Source organism: Manis pentadactyla, chromosome 3 (assembly GCF_030020395.1).
Source record: "Manis pentadactyla isolate mManPen7 chromosome 3, mManPen7.hap1, whole genome shotgun sequence".
Lineage (NCBI taxonomy): Eukaryota > Metazoa > Chordata > Mammalia > Pholidota > Manidae > Manis > Manis pentadactyla.
Genome location: NC_080021.1, coordinates 4,696,544 through 4,716,326, shown reverse-complemented (window position 1 = coordinate 4,716,326; position 19,783 = coordinate 4,696,544). Strand labels below are relative to the sequence as shown.

General features: G+C 58.2%; 1 protein-coding gene across 1 annotated transcript in view; it reads right to left on the bottom strand.

Annotated features, from left to right (window-relative positions):
* Positions 1-13,921: 13,921 nt before the first annotated feature.
* The window catches only part of LOC130682783 (zinc finger protein 768-like), a 28,215-nt gene continuing 22,353 nt past the window's right edge, over positions 13,922-19,783 (bottom strand). The window contains exons 9-10 of the mRNA XM_057497592.1: positions 18,814-18,891; positions 13,922-16,213 (exon numbers count right to left, since the gene is read on the bottom strand). Of these exons, the coding sequence (XP_057353575.1) occupies positions 15,123-16,213; positions 18,814-18,891 (1,169 nt within the window). The 3' untranslated portion in view covers positions 13,922-15,122. The remainder of the gene's footprint in view (positions 16,214-18,813; positions 18,892-19,783) is intronic.

Here is a 19,783-nt window from a genome sequence, read left to right as displayed (position 1 = left end):
GGCAGAAGGTCCATCTGTGGGCCCTGTTCTGGCTGCGTGGGTGTTTTGGATGTTGTGCCTTGGGTGCCTCGCTGGCCGGTGTCACAGCATGGCCCTGTGCAGCTGGGTGGCCTGCTTCCGTGCAGGACCTCCCGCATGCCCTTAGGTCTCCGCGCGGCAGGGAGTGGGCCGGCCGGGGCTGGAAGCGTGGGCCAGGCTGCTGCCAGGTCACCCTCAGGGAGGAACCTCAGGCTGGCTGCATGACCATGAGAGCGCCTGGGCAGCTCTGGGCCAGGGCGTGGGGGCGGGCGGGTCCTGGGAGGCCAGGCCTTGTGCCCAGGGGAGGGCCAGGGCCAGGGCAGGCGGTGGGCAGGCAGTGGGCAGTGCGGCTGTCACTGCGGGACATGTGCCCCATGGAGGCCCTGCCCGCCCTGGCGCCGGCTTTCTCAGGCGCACAGCCTTGCTTTGGTTGTGCAAGTGCAGTTTACGCAGCTGCCCCTGCCCTGTGACGCCCTGGCACCACCCCTCCCGGGGTTCCCGCCCCGGCTGGCTCCCACGCTGCGTGGGCCGAGCACCCCTGTCTGAAGCGGGGAGCCACGGGTGGCGTAGGGGCAGGGGTGGCCCGAACCCAGAGATGCGCGCTGGACCCTGAGGAATTCAGGCCCTCCTGCCCCTCCGCGCCGCCTCAGGAGTGCTCCCCTCTGTTGACCCTCGCACACCCAGTCAGCAACCGCTTGGTTCCTCCCCAGAAAGTTCTTCAGCCTGTCGACCTCTTCCCAGGTAGTCCAGGAGTGGCCCCACCCCAAGCAGCCCCTCCACAGCTCTCGCCTGCCCACAGAGCGTGCTCACCGCTCACTCTCCGTCCTGTCGCAGACCCTCCAGAGGCCTCCTGCTGCTCACAGGTCTCACCTGAGCCCAGGGGCTAGCGAGGGTCTCCTGGCACCCTCATGCCCAGGTGTCTGAGCTGGGTGGGTGCTTGACCCTCCAGAAGGTCTGCCAGGTAGGAGTGCCCACTCGCTGGTCCCTCCCTCTGTCCCTCACCATGCGGGGGGGTGGGAGGCCAGGACCAGGGTCTTTATTATCACAGGGCCTTTGCACCTGCTGTACCTTTTGCTGAGAGTTGCCTCTCTCGCCTTTCAGTAAATCAAGCTTAACTGACCCAGAGGCCCAGCATCCAGCTGTCTTCTCAGTGGGGGTATGTCACAGTCTGGGGGCTGCCATTGAGGTTTAGGGGCAACACAAAGATCAAAGAAGGCAGCGGGAGTCGTCATGGAGGGTGCTCAAAAGAGGCCACTTTATTCTGCATAAAGCTGTACTTCTTATACTGCTATAGTGCTAACTGATGGTTACGTTAAGTATTGAAGATGCACATGCACGTGGCCTGCATGGCCAGGTGTCTGGCCTTCAAGGCCCTTATCTAGCTCCTTTCTCGTGGGTACAACACACTGTGTTTGCAGGTTTCTCATATCCAGGGTGAAGCAGTGGACAGCTGTCCTCAGGGAACAGTAGGGAAGTGAGGGGGAGGCCTTCCCTACAGGGTACATCTGTGCCCCCATCTTCTCTCTCACCACGGCTCCTTGGAAGGGGCTTGTGGGCCATCTGTGTCCCGGGCCTGTGAGCACTGGCCAGTGCAGGCCCTTGGCAGGCCTTCTGGGCCTGGGGAGAGATGATGAGTCCATGTGGGACCAGGTGCTGGCACGGAGCTGTGCCGGGCCTTGCCCATCTGCCTCCAGAGCAGCTGCCGTTTGCAGGAGGAGGAGCACTATCTCGGGAAGATCTGGGGACAGGTTGGCATGGGGCCCTGGTGGCCGTCCTCAGGGTCTTGTCCCTCGGGTCTCATGGGGTTGTGTCGGGCCAGGCCAGCCTTCCCACAGCGAGCCTAGAGTCCCTGAGGTGCACCCCCGGGGCTGCCCTCCTCAGCCTCTCCTCTGTGGGCGGGACTCAGGCCCCCTGCTGTCCCGGCAGCCCCCTTCTCATGGACCGCTCTTCCTGTCTTGCCCTTGACTCAGCTCCTGACCCAGCTCTCTGAAGGAGGCTGCAGATAAAGTGAAGGTTCCTGTGGCCAGGATTCTCCCCTGGCCCTCGTTGGCTAGCTCACTGCACACGGGTGGGCATTACGTCATTATTGACTCTATAAAGAGCTCCGCCTAGTGCTCTGGGCCACACAGTGGCATGGCTGCAGGAGAGCAGAGGCAAGACTGGAGTGGTGTCAGCGCCGAGGACAGAGACTTGGACAGCTGCAGAGGCAGAGGCCCAGAGGCAGAGACCGGCTTGCTGCGTGCAGACTCGCTCTGAGTGGACGGGATTCTAGTGACTGACCTGCTACCGTGGGAATAAAGTTGGGTATAACCCTTTCACCCCAAGAACATTCCATTGTTATTTCTTTGGTTTAATTGATTCCATAGTGAACTTGTCCAGGGCTGAAACCCATTGGCAAGACAGAGGTGTATTGGCTTGAGCCAGGCCCTCGTTTAGCAAAACACAGTCACAAGTACCAACAGCATGCTTCCCGGGGGGTGGGTCTGAAGGGACCCAGCTTAGGGGGAGCCTTTCTGTCTTGCCAAGGGGTTTCAGCCCTGGGCAAGTTCCCTATGGATTCAATGTGACCAAAGAAATTGACAGCAGAACGTTCTTGGGGTGAAAGGGTTATACCCAACTTTATTTCCAGGTGGCAGGTCAGTCACTAAAATCCTGTTCACTCAGAGCGAGTCTGTACGCAGCAAGCCGGTCTCTGCCTCTGGGACCCTCTGGGCCCATCTGCCCACACAGCCATCCTCTGGGCCTCTGTCCTCAGCGCTGCCACCACTCCAGCCTCTGCTCTGCTCTCCTGCAGCCTTGCAGCCCTGCCACCGTGTCATGCCCAGAGCACTGGGCGGAGCTCTTTATATAGAGTCAACATGTATTGCCCACAGGTGTGCAGTGAGCTAGTCAACCAGGGCCAGGTGAGGTTCCTGGCCACAGGAACTCTCACTTTATCCACACTTTCCCACCTGACAGGTGCACAAGCCTGTTCTAACTGGTGGCTTCGCCCTGGATCTGAGTGATCTGGAGAGGGAGGCGTGGTCACTGAACTGGGAGCACGGTCTGAGGTCAGCTGGTCAGTCCCACCCTGCTCCTTGTTTCTTCCACCTTTGCGCCACTGCACTCACCTGCGTGGAGTCCCTTGGGGCATCGCCCTGAAGGCCCAGGTGCGGTGCATCAAGGAAGAAAGCTTCCCATCGTCTGTCCTGCAGGTGGGGAGAGGAGAGCCAAGAGGGAGTGAGATGGAAACAGCTAGAAGGCGGGCCTACACTTCACCGTGTACCCAGGGAGTTGGCTTCCGCCCTGATGGTGAGGACGTGCCCTGAATGATCCATGGGGTCCCCTTGCCCATGGGCGAAGGCAACATTGTGTCTTGGACCTGCTTTGCACCAAGTGACCCCAGAAAGCCACCTGAAGGCCTGCTGCTCTTTCCAGCAGCCCACCTGGGTGCGTTGCGGGTCACCCCACTGGTGTGGGCCGGCCCTGTGCTGGCAGCAGTCTCCATGGCATTAAACAGTCTGCACTTCGGAGGCACGCTTGACCTTTGCCCAGGCATCAGTCAGTTGCCACACCCAAGTCTGGAGTTCAGAGGCTCCCTGAGTGCCCAGCAGGGTGGTGGCAGGTGGGCTCTGCCCTCCAGTACCTGCAGTCTGCTGTCCCTCAGAAACTGCCAGTGACTGGGGTGCTGAGGAGGGGACCTGTGCTCCTTCAGCTGGCCCTGTGTGGTGGGCTGAGGGGCACCCCCCGTTCCACCACCTCTGCCGTCCGTGTGGCCAGGGCGGGCTTGTGGCCAGGGCCTCCTCTCTGGGTGAGGCCCGAGTCCGTGTGCCCCAGGTGTGTGGGGCGTGCTGTTAGGGCAGACACTCCCAGGGTTGGCCTCTTACTGAGAAACTTGGTCGCTGCCGGTGCGAGGCCCCGCTGCGGGTTGCCCAGTCTCCGGGGTCCTCTCCCACTGCCAGCGGCCCTGGCACTCACCCCTCCGCTGGCTGTGCAGAGCCCACTTGGGGCTGGCACTGCTGGTTCACCGCTGGAGCCGTCTCTGTGCTGGAGCGAAGGAGCCCTGGGGGGCTGGGCCCCACACGGACAGCTCCTCCTGGCCCCTGCCCGGCTGCTCAGGGGGGCCACGGAGCCGGAGCGCTGCCCTCCCTCCCTGCTGTGGGGCTTTTGGAGTACTTACCCCATGACCTGTGGGTGCCCGCTGGCCACACCCCCACTCACGCCCCCTGCAGACACTCAGCCAGAACTCATGGAACCCCATTTTTTCCTTGTTTACTGCAACTCTTGTGATTTTTGGCTTAGAACTTGTTTCTGTGAGTGAGGCTGTAAATCCCGTGGCTGGTTGGGCCGTCAGAGCTGCCCAGCATCAGACAGGTGCCTGGAGGAACTTCGAGGCCTGGCCAAGCACTGCCTGGGGACGCAGCCAGCCCTGTGCTCCAGAGCCTGCCTCCACTGGGCGCTGGGAGGTGGGGGGACTAGCCAGTCCTGAGCCATCACGGAGCCCTCAGGCCATGGCTGGTCACCTGGGGTCCCCTGTCCTCTTGAGAAGCTAGTTTGGAGAAAAACTGCTGTTTTATCATGAATGCCTTTCTCCTTATTACCAAACTAATGCATTTTTATTTTTCCAGTGTTTTCTTGTGAAAATGTTCACACAGAAAAGCTGAAAGAACTTCATTGATGGCCCTCCTACCAGCGTTAGCATTCACTCTGCTCCTTACCCACCTTCATTTCTTGGCCTGTTGCTAACATACACAAATTCTAGAATAAAATGAGAAAATGGTGAGCCAAAGAGGTGAAAATACTTACAAGGTTACAATACCTGTGGTTACTCCTGCTTCTCTGCTTTGGAGCCTTGACTTTTAATTTGTTTCTATCATTGTGGAAAATATGTGTTTTACAACTGTACATGTTGCTGAACTATAAATTTCTATTATAATCGTAGTAACAAGATAAAATGTTAAAGCAGGGGAAGTGTGCGTGACCCTGGCCGTGGAGGTCTCCACGGCTCCCGGCGTCTGCCCCGAGGAGCCCGGGGTGCTTGCCTGGACACACTGCGCCTGTCTGTGCACGTGAGAATGTTCCTCTGGACGGCGGGGTCCCGGGACTGGCCGTTGCTGGCAGAGAGGGGGACAAGGCGAGCTTTGAAACAGCAGGCCTGCGCGGGCTGCAGGGGGAAGTGCACAGGCCCCGGGCCCTGCACCTTCTGGTGCAGCAGGAAGTCCCTACATTTTATGGGAACATCAGATCCTGAGTCTGCAACCTGAGAAGTTTCCCAAAACAACTCCTCGGGGGTGGGGAAGGTAGGAAAGTGTTGTTGCAGTGCCCGAGGCAGCTGCCCTGGGCCCTCGCCAGTGCTGGGGGCTGTAGGCTGCCCCCTCTTGCCCTCCCTTCTCAGGACAGCCTGGGCCTGGTTGCTTCTCTTCAAGAGGCTGGGGAGGCAGGCAGGGGGTGTGGACCAAATTTGTCTTGATCTAGCCCAGGAACAGCTGCAGGAATGGGCATGGCTCCTGCAGGGGCCTAGGGGGTGTGTTCTGGTCCCCAGGAGACAGACCTCTGAGGCAAAGCTCTTTGAAGACAAGATGCTACTGAAGTGTTTTCTTGTCTCAATAGGAAAACCTTAGTTGTGAGTTCCTGCTCATCCCAGCGCCCAGCTGATGGGGCGTCTGTGTGCCACACCCATGGGACTCCACCCAGAGACAGACAGGCCTGCTCAAGCCCCTTTCAGGGCTGTTTCAGCACCAGCGGGTCAGCCGGTGCTGGCTGTCACTGGTACCCACCTGTAGGCACACTCACGTGTGCTTCTCTGCCGACCGCGCCTGGGCTCTGAGTTCTGGCCATCATGACAGAAGCTGCACGGAATGTTCCCTTCCGGGCACTGTGTGGACACCAGTGTCCTTCCCAGGGCCTGGGGTGGGACGGCTGGGTCTGGTCGAGCAGTTTTCCAAAATGGCCGTGTGTGCACATGCACGTTGTGTGGAGTTGCGGGCGGCCTGTGGAGTCAGCCGAGCTGGGGCAGGTGGGGGGTCTCATGGTGGCTTTTAGGTGCATTGCCCTGAGGATTGAAGACAGTGGGCATCTTCACAGCTGCTTATTTTCATATTTTCTTTTGCAATTTTTTCCATTTAAAAAATTGGGCTCCTCGCCCCTTTCTCACTGAGTTGTAGGAGTTTCTATATTCTGTGTGCAGGCCCTCTGTCAGCATGGGCACCGTGGATGCTGTGGGTTTGTGCTTTTGCACTTTCTCCGTGAAAAAGTGCCTCTGCATGGACAGAAAAGCTTAATTAATCAGCTGTTCAGTTTATCAAACTTTTCTTAAAAAACGAACTGTCTTGTGCTCTCTTTAAGCCCTTCATCAGGAGTGTGGCTCGTGAACTTGCTCCCAGTCTGTGTCTTGCATTTTCTCTCTTAACAGCGTCTTCTGAAGGTCAGGAGATTTTCATGCTGGCGAAGTCCAGTAGATCAGTTTTTAAAACGGGTTGTGCTTTTGGTGTCATGTGCAGGAAATCTTTGTCCAACCTGAGAAACAGATACTTTCAGGTGTTTTCTCAGTTTTCAGCTCTAGTTGGTCTAGGCCTGTGGGTGTTTTGTTCCAGCACCTGGGTTGGCTTTGGGCCATGTGAGCCGGGCCAGGAGTCCTTTTTGTGCACAGGTGCTGTCGCCGGCTGTTGCCCGTGCTCTTGTCCATGTAGGTCCGTCTCTGCCTCTGCCCTGTGCCGACACGTGCTGCCCTGGTTGGGGTGGCTTCGCGCTTCAGTTAGGGAGTGTTCATTGTCCAGCTTTCTTCGCTTTCGAAGGGCATGGCTTTCAGTCACTAACAAAGGACACGCAGGCTTGTTATTTTGCCAGGAGGCAGAGCAGAGCGGGTAGAACCTAAATGGAAGGGGAGTCCTGTTAGTCCTCCCCTGGTGCGCAGGCCACATGGCAGCCTGAGTGGGGGCTGTTCTCCAGACGAGGCCATGTGGCCCAGCTCAGGAAGGCACTGGGAGGACGCACCAGGACTTCGGCTCATCTGGCCGCCTGTCTGAAAGGCCACTCTTGGCTGGACAGGTGCAGAGCACAGGGGTGGCCTTGGTGTTCTCTGTCCAAAGTCATTCCTTCTGCTTCTGGGGTGTTGTGACTGGCCCTGTGAATGGGCCCTAGCCTAGTCACAACCATGCCTGCGTCAGAGGACCAGAGTGTGCAGCCTGGGAGGCCCTGTCCAGGGAGGAGAAAGGGGGCCGGGGGACAGGAGGCGCGGGGAAGCGGCCCCATCATCTCACAGAGCCGTGCCTCATGGATTCTCCCGGATGAGTCCCTGAGAATATGCACTTATGGGGCTGTGGCGACCCTGGCATCACGTCTACAGACGCTTTGGAGTTATGTTTTTCTGTGTGTTTAAAACGGACCTTGTCTACCCCAAGCTCAACAGACAGTCCACCTGCTGCGGAACAAGGATAAATAGTGTGCCCAGTGATAAAGGGCTCAAAACGCTTGTGGGTGTGTGGGTGGGACCCTGGGACCCTGCTCTGCCCTCCCAGGCTCCTGAGGGGACAGTGGCTTGGGCAAGTGTGCCACCCAGGCCCTGGCACATAGATGCATCCTGTCCCTTCAGCACTAACATCTGTGTAACATATTATTAGCTCAGAAACTAAAAGAAGAGGCAGAAAACTTCAAGAGCTACTGTATTTTAGATGGTTGCCGAGAAAAAACAGGCAGTTTCAAGACAGCCGTTGTGTTGTTCCGGGGCCACGTCCACTGCCCGGAGATGGGGATGCTGAAGAGGGGAGTCCTGCCCCAGGACGTGGCTGTCACCTGCACAGTGTGTGGCCACTGGTTCAGACCTCATGTGGGAAGGGTGCCCTAAGGAGTCATACGCCTCTGAGGGAGGCGCCACAGGTGCATCGCCGTGGCTGCCCTCCCGACGGAGCTCTGGGCCTCGGGTGGCACTGCTTGTCCCGAGTTCTCGTCTCTGTGCCCCACGCTTGAGGCTTTACCACCATCCCCTGCCTCCAACCATGAATGCCTGCGTGTTTTCTGCGTATTTTTCTGTAGTTCAAAGGCTCAAGGTGGTATAATGCAAGTGGCTGATTCGAACTTCCTGGGAGAAGGTTCCAGCGGCTGTGGGGGACTCTGTGCATCCTCCATCCCTTCAGCATGAGCCGCTCATCTGGGCAGCAGGGGCCGGCTGGGCCTGTGAGGAGCCATGGGGTGTGTGCACAAGCTGCTGAGGCCCTGGAGACACATGGGGCCTCTTGGGACAGCTGCCTGTCATCCTGCGTGGGGGCAGCCGCGGCTGCCGTACCTGGCAGGCCCCTAATGAGTTGTCACACGCCTGGTGACACAGGAGGAATGAGGATAGAGGCGAGCTGCCGACATGTGGGCTGCTGAACCCTGCAGGGCGGTTGTTCAGCTGCATCCAGAGGCCGCTGGTGGCCAGCACATCATCGTGTTCAACTTCCTGGTGAAGGACTCAATCCGCTACCATAATGGTGCTGTGGAGAAGCCTGAGAGAGCCCCGTGGCAGCGGCCTGGGTCTGGGGGAGGCAGTGGGCCTCGCACCTTGCCTGCGGTGACTTCCTCGGTCTTTCCATGTGGGTGGTCAGGGAGCCAGGCCCATACCAGGACAGGCTGGTCCAGACGAATGGAGGACGTGTGTCCCCTGCAGGGGGGACCTGTGGAAGCCGCACTGGGCCCACCTTTGTAGGTGTCCACCTTGTTACTCTGTCCTGGAGACAGGAACCGCCGCACAGCTCTGGAGGCCAGATCTGAAAGCAGGGAGTCAGCAGGCCGCATGCCCCCTGAGCCTCTGGGGAATGTCCCTGGTCTCCTGTCTGTAAACAACGCAGTCGGGTGGAGCCTGCTGGCTGGCTACCGACCCACACTGCGGGAGGGGCGGATGAAGCCTGGATGAATGGGTAAATTTCTGGTCTGCAGAGGGGTCTGGATAAAGGGAAGTCAGGGTCTGGCAGACACCGTTACCTTGTGGAATGGTGGGTCCGCATGATGGATGCCCTGGTCTCCTGTGGGGGTGGCACCAAGTCTCAGCCACACACAGTGGACCCCACACTGACCACCTGCACCTTATGGTACAAACACGCCCAGGGTAGGGGCCCGAAAACAGACGGAAACGTGGGGGGACACCCACATGGGAGCGGGTGGTAGTCCAGCTCAGAGACCCCAGCCACCCAGACCTTGAGGGGCACTGGCTCTGAGATCTGCCTTGGCCGTGATTAGTGGGGAGCTGGCATTGCTCCCAGGGATGAAGGGCAGGTAGGGGCAGGTGGGAGCCTCAGCTGTGGTGGTCTGTCCACACCTGGGCCACCCGGCAGCCGTGTGGGGCTGTCATTAACAGGACCCTGAGGTGCGCCCAGGCCCAGCAGCTTAGAGTGCTGCGGACACATCTGCACCGGGCCAGCTGGGGGTGGCGAGGGTGTGCGAGCTAGTGTTCCAGGGGGTGGTGTCCTTGCATGGCGGTCGGTGAGGGAGCACCCTGGGGTCTTCTTCTGAGGCCCTGACCCCCTCACACAGCACCAACTCTGTTCCACTCGGGAGAATTGGGAGGCTGGGCCTCCCACCAGCCGTTCTGGACACTCTGTTGCCGGCCACCTGGTGGGAGCTGCGTGGGACATGCGGCTGCTGCAGAGCAGCGTGTAGCTGGCTAGAGAGCCTGTGCTTCCTGGGGGCTGAAGAAAGGCCGGTGGGGGGGTTGCCCTCGCGGACACCACCCTCTGGGCGCTGTCTCCCAGCAGTGAGTCCTTCCCCTGGAAGAGGCCAGAGGGGTATGGACGCTGGGACCATGCAGGCCCCCGAGAGGCCCTGCGGTGGCAAGTGAGTCTGCACGTGTCGGGAGCGCAGGCCTGGACTCGCTGTGGCCTGGAGGAAGGAGCTGGCACGTGCGGAGGGGTCCTGCGCGCTGGCTGCCCCCACTCCCCAAGACCCCTCACCTCGAACACAAGGAAGCCAGCTGCTGGTCTCCACGTGCTGATGTGCAAATGTCCGGGGAGGCCCTGGCTGAACGCCCGTCCCGTCTCCCGGAAGAGGCCACCTCCCGCGCTCCGCTGGGCCGTCTGGCCTCCTGCCGGCAGGTACGACTTGCAGCTGTCCACGAAGACGAAGGCCCTAGGGCGACCTCTGGCGGACCCGGCGAGAGCTGCGCTCACAAAGCCGTAGGCTCGCGGCTGCCCCAGAGGCTGAAATCCCCGTGCCCCTGTCCTCCCCTCCCCGGGCGGAGCAGGTGGGACGCTGGCACAGCCCTGGAGGCCACCTCTCCCCTCCCGCGTTCAGACTGCCAGCCTGGAGGGGCACCTCAGGAGTTGGGGGCGGCTTGACTGCCAAGGGGCCCCGGACCTTCAAGGCCAGCGTCACTGCAGGAGCAGCTGCGTCCACTGAAGCAGGCGAGCGCCTTCCCGGGGCCCGCGCGGCTGCCTAGTTGGCAGGCCGCTGCCCATCAGGGTGGAGTGGGGCCGCCTGACCTGAAGGGACAGTCCTGGGGGGCCGCAGAGGAAGGTCAGGGATGTGCGCTTCTGAGCTGTGAGGGGCTCAGGGCCCCAGGACTCTGCTGTGCCTTCCCTGCAGGGCTGCTCCTCCTGGCTGTGACCAGGGGCCTCCCCAGGGGCCACCACCACTCAGCACCCATTTCCCCTCCATCAGCCCCAACCCAGTTAGGCCCCTTGCCCGGTCTTTGCTGCTTAGGCTGCACACAGTGGGGTCTAGTGCTGACACCCAGCTCTGCACCCACTAGGACAAGGCACCCACCCCTACCCCTTGGTCCCGTCTGTGGTAGCAGGTCCTCAAGCAAGGGGAAGGGGCTCCCACATGAAGCATCGAGGCAGGGGGCAGTGGTCCTTCCCGTGGCTCCTGCTTTCTAACAGCCTCTCCGGTTCCAGGTGAAGACAATGTAGTCACTAAGGCTCTCTTTTTAACAACCGTGTGAAATAAGCTGTGGCTGTTCTTGGCAGTTACCAGTGCGAGACTCCCAAGACCTTTGAGAGGTCGATGCAGAATCTCCAGGTGAAGGTACAGAGTGGAGGTGGCACCTCCCCACAGGGGCCGCTGGGGCCAGCCACTGTGGGCTCATCTCCGCAGCCACCCCTGCTCTGTGCCTTGTCCACAGGGTGGGGCTGCACACTGGCAGAGGTGCTCCAGGCGAATCAGGCTGCCCTGCGCCAGGTGCTGGCCTGGAGGCAGCTCTCCTGGGGGAGGGCCAGAGGCTGTCCTGGCATGGCCTTCTGGTGTGGAAAGGCCTCTAGTCCAGGAAGGAGGTCAGTGGGACAGGAGGCCGGGTCTGGCTGGAGCAGGTGACGTATCTGGGGCCTCTTGGCCTCACTTTGTCCTGGCCAGAGTGACTAGTCAGGGTTGGCTCTCTGGCACCCTGACTGGGCGAGCAGGTATCTGTGGGGACTTGGGGCTGGTTCAGCTGAGCCCTCTGGGGGCACAGGGGTAGCAGGCTGTTGACAGTGAGCCCTGGAGCTGGACCAGAAGGGACTGGGCCCCTCTTTTGCAGATCAAGGCAAAAGAGCAGCAGGTTGTGGAGGCCAAGTCCCCACTGAAGAAGGCGAGGGCCAACCAGAGGCTCCTGGGACCACAGGTTCAAAAGGTGAGTGTCCTGACAGCCCAGCCCATCGAGTGGGGGGTTGGTCATGAATATCAGCTTTTCCCTTTATTAATTCTCTTGTTTTCTTTCCAGTCATTACTCTGTGATTTAAAAAAATACAAAGTATAAATTTCCTTCATGAATGATGGGGTTACATTCCAACCCTTCCTAAGTTTAAAATATCTTCAGTCAAAATTGCATTTAATACAGCTGACGTGCCGAATGCCACAGCTTAGCCTGGCCTCCTTTAAACTGCTCAGAACACTCACGTCGGCAACCCATTCAGCAAAATCCTTGTCATGTATTGAACACTGTACTGAAAGTGAAAAACAGTGGTTGTATGGGGACAGAGTGGCTGCATGGGGATGGAGGCTGCATGGGGACAAGTGGCTGTCAGTGTGTTGGTGCTGACCCTCGCGACTGTGTGGCTGCCTGGAAGCTGTGCTTGCTCCCCACCCAGCATCAGAGAGGATCAGACTGTGTGTCACTGCTGGAAAGGGATCCAAATTCAAACCTGCAAGTACTTTCCACCGAATGCATTTAGCTTTCATACCATCATGAAGTTGAAAAATCTTAATTCAGACCATCATATGTTGGGGACTGTCTGCATATTATTTGTGCACAAAGGGGAGGCAGTACACGAGTGCCTGTGGAGAAAGGTGGCCCGGTCTAGTGGGCAGAGGCTTTGTGGCCTTGTGCTCCCTGTCCCTGAGCTCCTGGGCCACTGGAGCGCTTCCTTTTAGAGGCTGGGTTGAGATGTGTGTTGGTGACATTGAGCTCACTGGCTTCGCGGGCAGTGAGAGGTTTGCACATTCAAAGAGCTGTGCTGCCCTTAGCCATTGCCTTCTGGACGTTTCCACCAGCTCAGAAACCAACCGGGTTCTGAGGGCCCCTCCCCCGGCCCCAGACGTCTGGACGGGGCCCTTGGTTTGTGGGCTCATGCGTCTGCCTGCCTTTTCTCCCTGTCCTGGAGGCTCACTGGAGCTGTGGCCCATGCCGGCTTCCTGCCTTTCCGCTGCTCGACCTCCCCGATGTGGACAGCCCTTGTTTGGTTGATCCATGCGTCGGCTGCCGGACATTCGGGTGGTTTCCACTTTGTGGCTTTTGTGAGGAAAGCTGCTGCGAACACGCGGGTGAGTCTGTGTGTCCAGTTCTCATGGGCACACACCTACGAGTGGGACTGCCGGGTCACCTGGTAGGTGACTCAGGTTTAACATTTTAAGAAAGCGCCAGGCTGACTACACCGCGGCTGCCCGTCGCCAGCAGCTCTCAACCTGAAGAAACTCAGAGCCTTGGCCCTGCTGGAGGGGGACCAGGAGGCTCAAGCCGGAATGTGCATATCCACGGGGTGACCCTGCAGGTCTGTCTCCTCTCCTGGAACTATGAGATCCATGCCAGACCTTCTGTTTACACATCTCTTTACATTTCCTGTGTGTCTCTGTCCTTGCCTGGGGGGTATGCCGGATGCCTTTGGGCATGTCTCCCACTATACCCAAGTTTCCTGCAGCCCTGCCTCATCTGCTATTTAACCTGGGCATTTTGAGTTCTATGTCAGTAACTATAGATTTCATTTCTAACAGTTCTTTAAAAACCCTCCTCCTCATGCCCAATGGTCTCGCTCTCTTGTGCCTAGTGCTGTCTGAACGCCACACTGGACCACTTGCTGCATCGGCCAGCAGTTCGGCAGCTGTTCTTTGTGGTGGTGTTTTCTTGGCTCTCGTACAACTGGGCCTATGTTCCTGCTTCTGTAAGATAATTGTTGCAGTTCATGAGCAGCAAGCAGCGATTGCTCTGCTCTACCGGGAGGCATGGTGATCCCGGGGCCCTTCCACCTGAGGTCTTGGAGCAGCATGGGAGTCCTGGACTGTCCCCACCTCACCACTGGCCCCAGTCAGCAGCCCAGTCGCTGTGGTACCACTGGCTCTAAGCTTAGAGGACGCTGCCCTAACAGGCTGCAGCCTCTAGCCTAAGTGCACATCTTAAACAGGTGACATCCAGAGCCCTAGAACTACTGCCTTGGGGTCCCTGCCAGCTGCAGGGCCCAGAATAACTCACTGTCGGTAAACTACAGCAGACAACTGCTATTGCACAGCACCAAACCGTGGCCGGCTGGGACAGATGTGGCACGTGACTCAGGGCCACTGACTGCTCAGCCCTGCCCTGGTCACCACGAGCTCTCAAGAGACCTGAGGTCACCTCACCTGACTTGTGCCGCAGAGCCGTGTGACATGCACCAAGATGCTTCCCCAACTGACACAGCTCTCCTTCCTATCTGGCAAGTAACATTCACACAGATGCAGAGCACCACCCTACTGGGATGTGAAACGAGATCATAAAGAGCGCAGCCACTCAAGACTGTTGCTTTATATTAGTTTTTGTCTTCTGTCTCCAGCCACAGATCATAAGGTCCCATAGCACATTTCTTAGACTCTCACATTCCCCTGGTGCACTCTGACCTGTGCTTTGTACACATCTAATCTGCCCGCTGACTAAGTCTTTTGGGAGCCATCCCGGACACACTTTCCCGGGAGCACAGCCCACCTCCCCCAGCCCCAGCCCTCCTGTGCTCCTCGCCTGTGTCCCCTCCTATCGTGACTTCCACTGGGCACTGCTTACTCAGCTGTTGCCTCTCACCTGCAGAGTCCTTGGGCACAGACGGATGGTGGCCGTGTTTCCAACAAGACTGCCATTGAGCTGGGACGGCTCAGTGCTCAAGGATGGTTCGTTCAAAGTACAAATAGCTCAGACTTCCCGCTTGTACTACCGTCACGAGGCTGAATTCTGCACGCTGTGTGCTCTGAGGTGGCGTGAAGACAAGCGGATCAGTGTCCCCCCTGCCTAGCCAAGCCTGTGCTGCCTCTGCGCCTGCCTTTCACAGTGCCCCCCGTATTTACTTCCTCTCTGGTGCAGTGCCTCTTCTGTGTCAGCTGTACTAACACAATTCTGGCTACAAGGAGCTACACTTTGGTGGGGAGACACAGACATAAAGTACAGCTTTGATACAAGGTAGGGAGGGACTCACGCCTTTAGGAAGTTCTACGGGAATGAACCAAAACTACTGGTATGTGGATCAATCTCAGGAACATCAAGCAGAGGGAAAGAGGTCAGACACAAAAGAGTGCAGTATGTCATACTGTTGTACTTACGTAAGGTTCTAGAACAAGCCAAACTATAGTGATGGACACAAGGTCATTAGCAGCCCGTGGATGAGGGCTGACTGGAGGGGACACAGGACTTTCCAAGTGCTGGGAATCCTCTACTTTGATAGAGTGGTGGTTATACAGGTCCAAACAGGTTATGTCTGTCAGAACTCATAAAACCCATACTTAAGATCTATGCATTTTACCACATGCAAGTTATACCTAAGGAAAAAAGTACTATGCAATTAACCTGGACATGCGTGCCACCATCAGAGCTACCGGCTTCCCATCTAAGAAGCTTGCCTTCCCCAGGACTCCTGTCTCCTCTGACTGCTGGGCAGGGCGGCACAAACACTGGGGGCGTCCACGCAGGCAGAAAGCTGAACCTCCAGGGTGCACACTCGCCAGCAGGCTCACTCATCGCCGTGAACCTGCCGGTGCTGAATCAGATGAAAGCTCAGGCGGAAGGCTCGGCCGCACTTGCCGCAGTGGAAAGGCTTCTCCCCGGTGTGGACCCTCTGGTGCCGGAAGAAGCCTGACAGCGCCCGGAAGGCACGGCCGCAGTGGCCACACTGGTGGGGCTTCTCGCCCGTGTGGATGCGCCGGTGCTCCCGCAGGAAGGAGCTGCGGCTGAAGGCGCGGCCGCACTCGCCGCATGCATAGGGCCGCTCGCCCGTGTGGACCCGCTGGTGCTGGATGAGGTTGGAGCTCTGGCTGAAGGCCTTCCCGCACTCCCCACACACATAGGGATTCTCCCCGTGGTGGGTCCTCCGGTGCCGAACAACATTGGAGCTGTGGACAAAGGCCTTCCCACACTCCCCGCACCCATACAGCCTCTCCCCAGTGTGCACCCGCTGGTGCTTGGCGGCATCCGACCTCTGGCTGAAGGCCTTGCCGCACTCGGTGCACGCGTAAGGTTTCTCTCCTGTGTGCGTCCTCTGGTGTCTGACGAGGTTGAAGCTCTGGCTGAAGGCCTTCCCACACTCCCCGCACACGTACGGCCTCTCCCCGTGGTGAGTCCGCTGGTGCCTGACGACGTGCGAGCTGTGGATGAAGGCCTTCCCGCAGTCGCTGCATTCGTAGGGCTTCCCCCCCGAGTGCGTGCTCTGGTGTTTCACCACGTCTGAGTAGCACTTGAAGCTCCTGTCGCAGCTGCTGCACTGGTAAGGCCGCCCTTTCCAGGGCCCCCCCCGGTCTGCTAGGGAGCCGCCGTGCAGGGTGGCCTCTGACCCGCACACAGGGTGCTCCCGGCCCCCCTGCCCTCCAGTTTCCTTGTAAATTACTGGTCCCCAGGGGGAAACCCTGAGCTTCTCTCCAGTGTCCTCAGTCCCACGACGGTCCAGAAGTCCCCGTGCCTGGGGCGGCCCTGGTGCACACTCCCCACTGCACCCCACTTCTGAAGTCTCCTGCTCTGGTGCTGACCCTGTGCTCCGAGCCCCACATTTGGCAGCTGGAGCTGCACTGCCGGAAGCCTGGCCACCATCTGGCACCTGTGCTGAGGAAGCTGGAAGGGAAGAATCAGAGACGTGCCATGAGGCATAAGAAACCCAGCTGAACAGGCCACAGTGGCATGTGAGCCCAAGTGGGGCTCAGCCATCTGCAAGAATGACAGAAACGACAGAAACAACAGCAACGTGGTGGTGGACACCTGGCGTTTGCCCGTCCAGTTCTTGCATCACTTCCTCCCACTCCCTCACATCCGGGGTTGTGGGAATGGGCAGGGCTGGGAGAGGGCTCTCTGTGCCCCTGGGGCTCCAGAGGGGCTCCCCTGCTTCTCTCTGCCCTCCCCAGGGCTCCACAGGGGCTCTCCTGCTTCTGTCTGCCTGTCCTGGGGCTCCAGAGGGGCTCTCCTGCTTCTGTCTGCCTGTCCTGGGGCTCCAGAGGGGCTCCCTGCTTCTCTCTGCCCTCCCTGGGGCTCCAGAGGGGCTCCCCTGCTTCTTTCTGCCCTCCCTGGGGCTCCAGAGGGGCTCTCCTGCTTCTGTCTGCCCTCCCTGGGGCGCAGAGATAGGAGCCTGGCTGCATGTGCTCCCTTGTGCTGCCATCATGGCCTAGAAAGCAAAGTGGAATAAACTGGGACAGAGGCACTAGGAAGCACCCGACCTGGTCCCAGATTCCTGCTCCCACCCTAGACTCCCCAGGATAACCCCTCAGCCCATCACACTGACAGAGCCTCTGCCCTGTGCAGGAGAATCCTTTCGCAGACAGAAATCAGTACCAGCGGGAGCAGCAGTGACAGGATGGAGTCCTGGCCAGGCTGAGAGCCCCAGCCCCTGCCGCCTGGCTGTGAAGCAGTAAGGCAGCTCCTGAAGCCAGGCCCTGCCGGCTCGCTCACACAAGAGCTGCGTCTACTGGGGTGTCACAATGCGAGGCACTTACTACAGCCCTCACAGGGTGGCGGGTGCTGCAGGGAGCCGCTGGGGAGGTGACTCGGCAGGGCAGGGCCCCCAGGAAGTACATCAGCCGAGTTAAGTGAAGCCTTTGTGCCCACAGGCCATAACCTAAGCAACTGAACGGCAGCCGTGAATTCTCAGCTGTGGCCCCCCAGTACTTTGATTGCCAATGCAACAGGTACCCACGTGGGCCATGCTGAGGATGACGATGCTACTTCGGGGCAGGTACTGCCCACAGCATTCCACTGATTCCTTAACAGGAGCTGTGGGACTGAGCCACGGCCGGCGGGAGGGTGTCCAGGTAGGGCGCTAAGAAACAGGCCCTCTGGGGGCCCAGCCCTGGGCTTGTGGTTTGGCAGACATGGAAGTTCAAGAAAGTGACTCATGGGCACTGGATATGAAGAAGAGCCATTCACAACAGGAGGATGAGGTCACATGTGCTTTCTAGTCCACTGGTCAGCCACAGGTCCTGTGAGCTGCTTGCCTCCCAGGGCGATCCCCAGGCGCAGCGGCAATCCCTGGGGCTGTCCCAGTGACAACTTCTCAGGGAACCCTGAAGAGCTGCAAACATGGGGTGCTTGTTCTCTACTGCTCTGTCTGCAAGCATCTCTGTTGTCATACCTAAAAGGGCTGCTCCCAGTGCCCAGCAGGTGGAGGCCAGGCAACTGCTCACTGCCTGCAGTGCCCAGGACAACCCACACAGGATCCTCCCACCTTGATGCCCACAGTGCCAAGGCTGAGAGACCTTCTACCCAAGACCTCAGTCCCCTGGCAGTGCTGCTGGCCATCCAGCCAACATCGTGAGCTCCACAGGTCACCACTGACCTCGCTCTCACCCATTCCTACCTCCAGGCCATTCATCTCATGGAAGATGGTGGGTGGTTTGATTGTGAGTAACCTGTTTCTTTTTTCCAATTTGCATATGTTGATGTTTGCTAAAATTATTTAGTCTAAAGTTGCAGGATAGTGAGGAACCCCACATGGACCAGATCTGGCCAGACAATGTAGGAGGCCCAACCTGGGAGTCCCGGGCCTAAGGGCAGCACCATGACAGGATGAGGTTATGCATGGACACAGGGTAGCTGAGTCACGTGACACAGGGGTTCTCTGACTTCCAGGGAGAAGAGATGACAGGTGTGCTGGGGGTGTGTGTGCAGGTATGTTCTGGGCAGCCATGGTTATACTTTACACAGGCTCCCACTACTGGACAAGAAACATCAGAATATGACCGTGAAAAGGCTTGTGTCGGCCCTCATTTCCTTGCTAAAATAAGATGGCGTTGCTGTCTGCACTGACGGCACTGCACTGTCATACCAGAAACAACAAGGGTCAGCTTGGACACCCCTCAGGCGTGGCTTTAAATCCTCACAAAGGAGGGGCCTGGAGCCTAAGGAGGAGCTGACCGCCAGGAGGCCAGCCAACTCTGAACCCACGCCAGCCACCACTGCTGGGCCCTGGGGAACCAAAGCCAAGAATGAATATTCTCATTCTCAGAAGTCTCCAGGTGGAGGCCACACAGAGAGAGCGCTGCATGCAGGAGCACAGAGGAATGACGGACAGTGTGGGAAAGGACGCGGGCAGGCAAGGCTGCCTGGCCCAGCCACAGTCCCTTGGTGGCTGGGCGCCCAGACCCAGGGAGCCCCACTTCCTAGGCTGTTTCACCTGCCTGACCCTGCGAGGAGCCTCTCCCAGGTCCTGTAAACCTGGTGCTCACCTGGGCATGCATCCATCAGGGCAGCTCTCTCTGTGGCGTCCTGGGGACTCAGGCCCGGGGGTCCTCCTTGCTGAAAACCTGCAGAAACACCAGGAGGGGACACCTTGGGTAAAAGAGAAGAAAAGGGGGGAGGATGGCAGGGAGGCTGGAGGTGAGGTCAGAATGCCTTTAGAGGAGAGGGTCAGAGATGCCCCTGGGGGACACTGCAGGAGCCACGTCACCTACTGACCTTGTTTGTCACTAGAGATGAAGGTCCTGACTAAACAGACGCCCAGAAGCAGTATTCTGGGAACTTGAGGCCGTGCTTACTGCTTTCCCTCTGCCCCGCAGACTCACAGCAAAGCTGGGCAGGGCAGCATCTGCCAGCTGCCTGCTGTGGTCTCGCCTGCGATGGGCAAGCCCAGCACCTTCAATCAGTCCCCAATGTCTGCAGAAAGATCTATGGATTTTATTTAAAGTTTTCTTAATAATTATCAAGATTTGAATATAAAAGTAAGAAACCCCCCAAAAATAAGAAAAAATTATTTGAATGGCGCAATTTTGGATCGAGGAATGATTTTGCTAAGCTTAACACCAAAGGTAAAGTCTGAGATATTTAACTATATAAAATTTAGTACAAAACACAAGCAGATGAGGGAAGTGGGACTGTCTGCAATATAAATATTCACGTCCTTAATATCTGAAGATCAGTGGGTACTAATGGGGAAGCATGAAAAATGGGTAAGTCACATACGGGCAACCTGCAAAAGCAAGCAGGTGGCCAACGCACTTTAAGTATCAGCCCCATATTTGTCCCACTCCACTGCAGCTAAATGTAATAAAAAAGTTCTTTTTTACTCTACAAGTAGAAAATACTTAAAAACGGCAGCCCCTTAGGAACAAGATGAGGGAACAGGTACTCACACCGCTGGAAGGAGGATGAACCACCAGGCTGGCAGCGAATACCGCAATGCAGGGAGGCCTCAAGAGT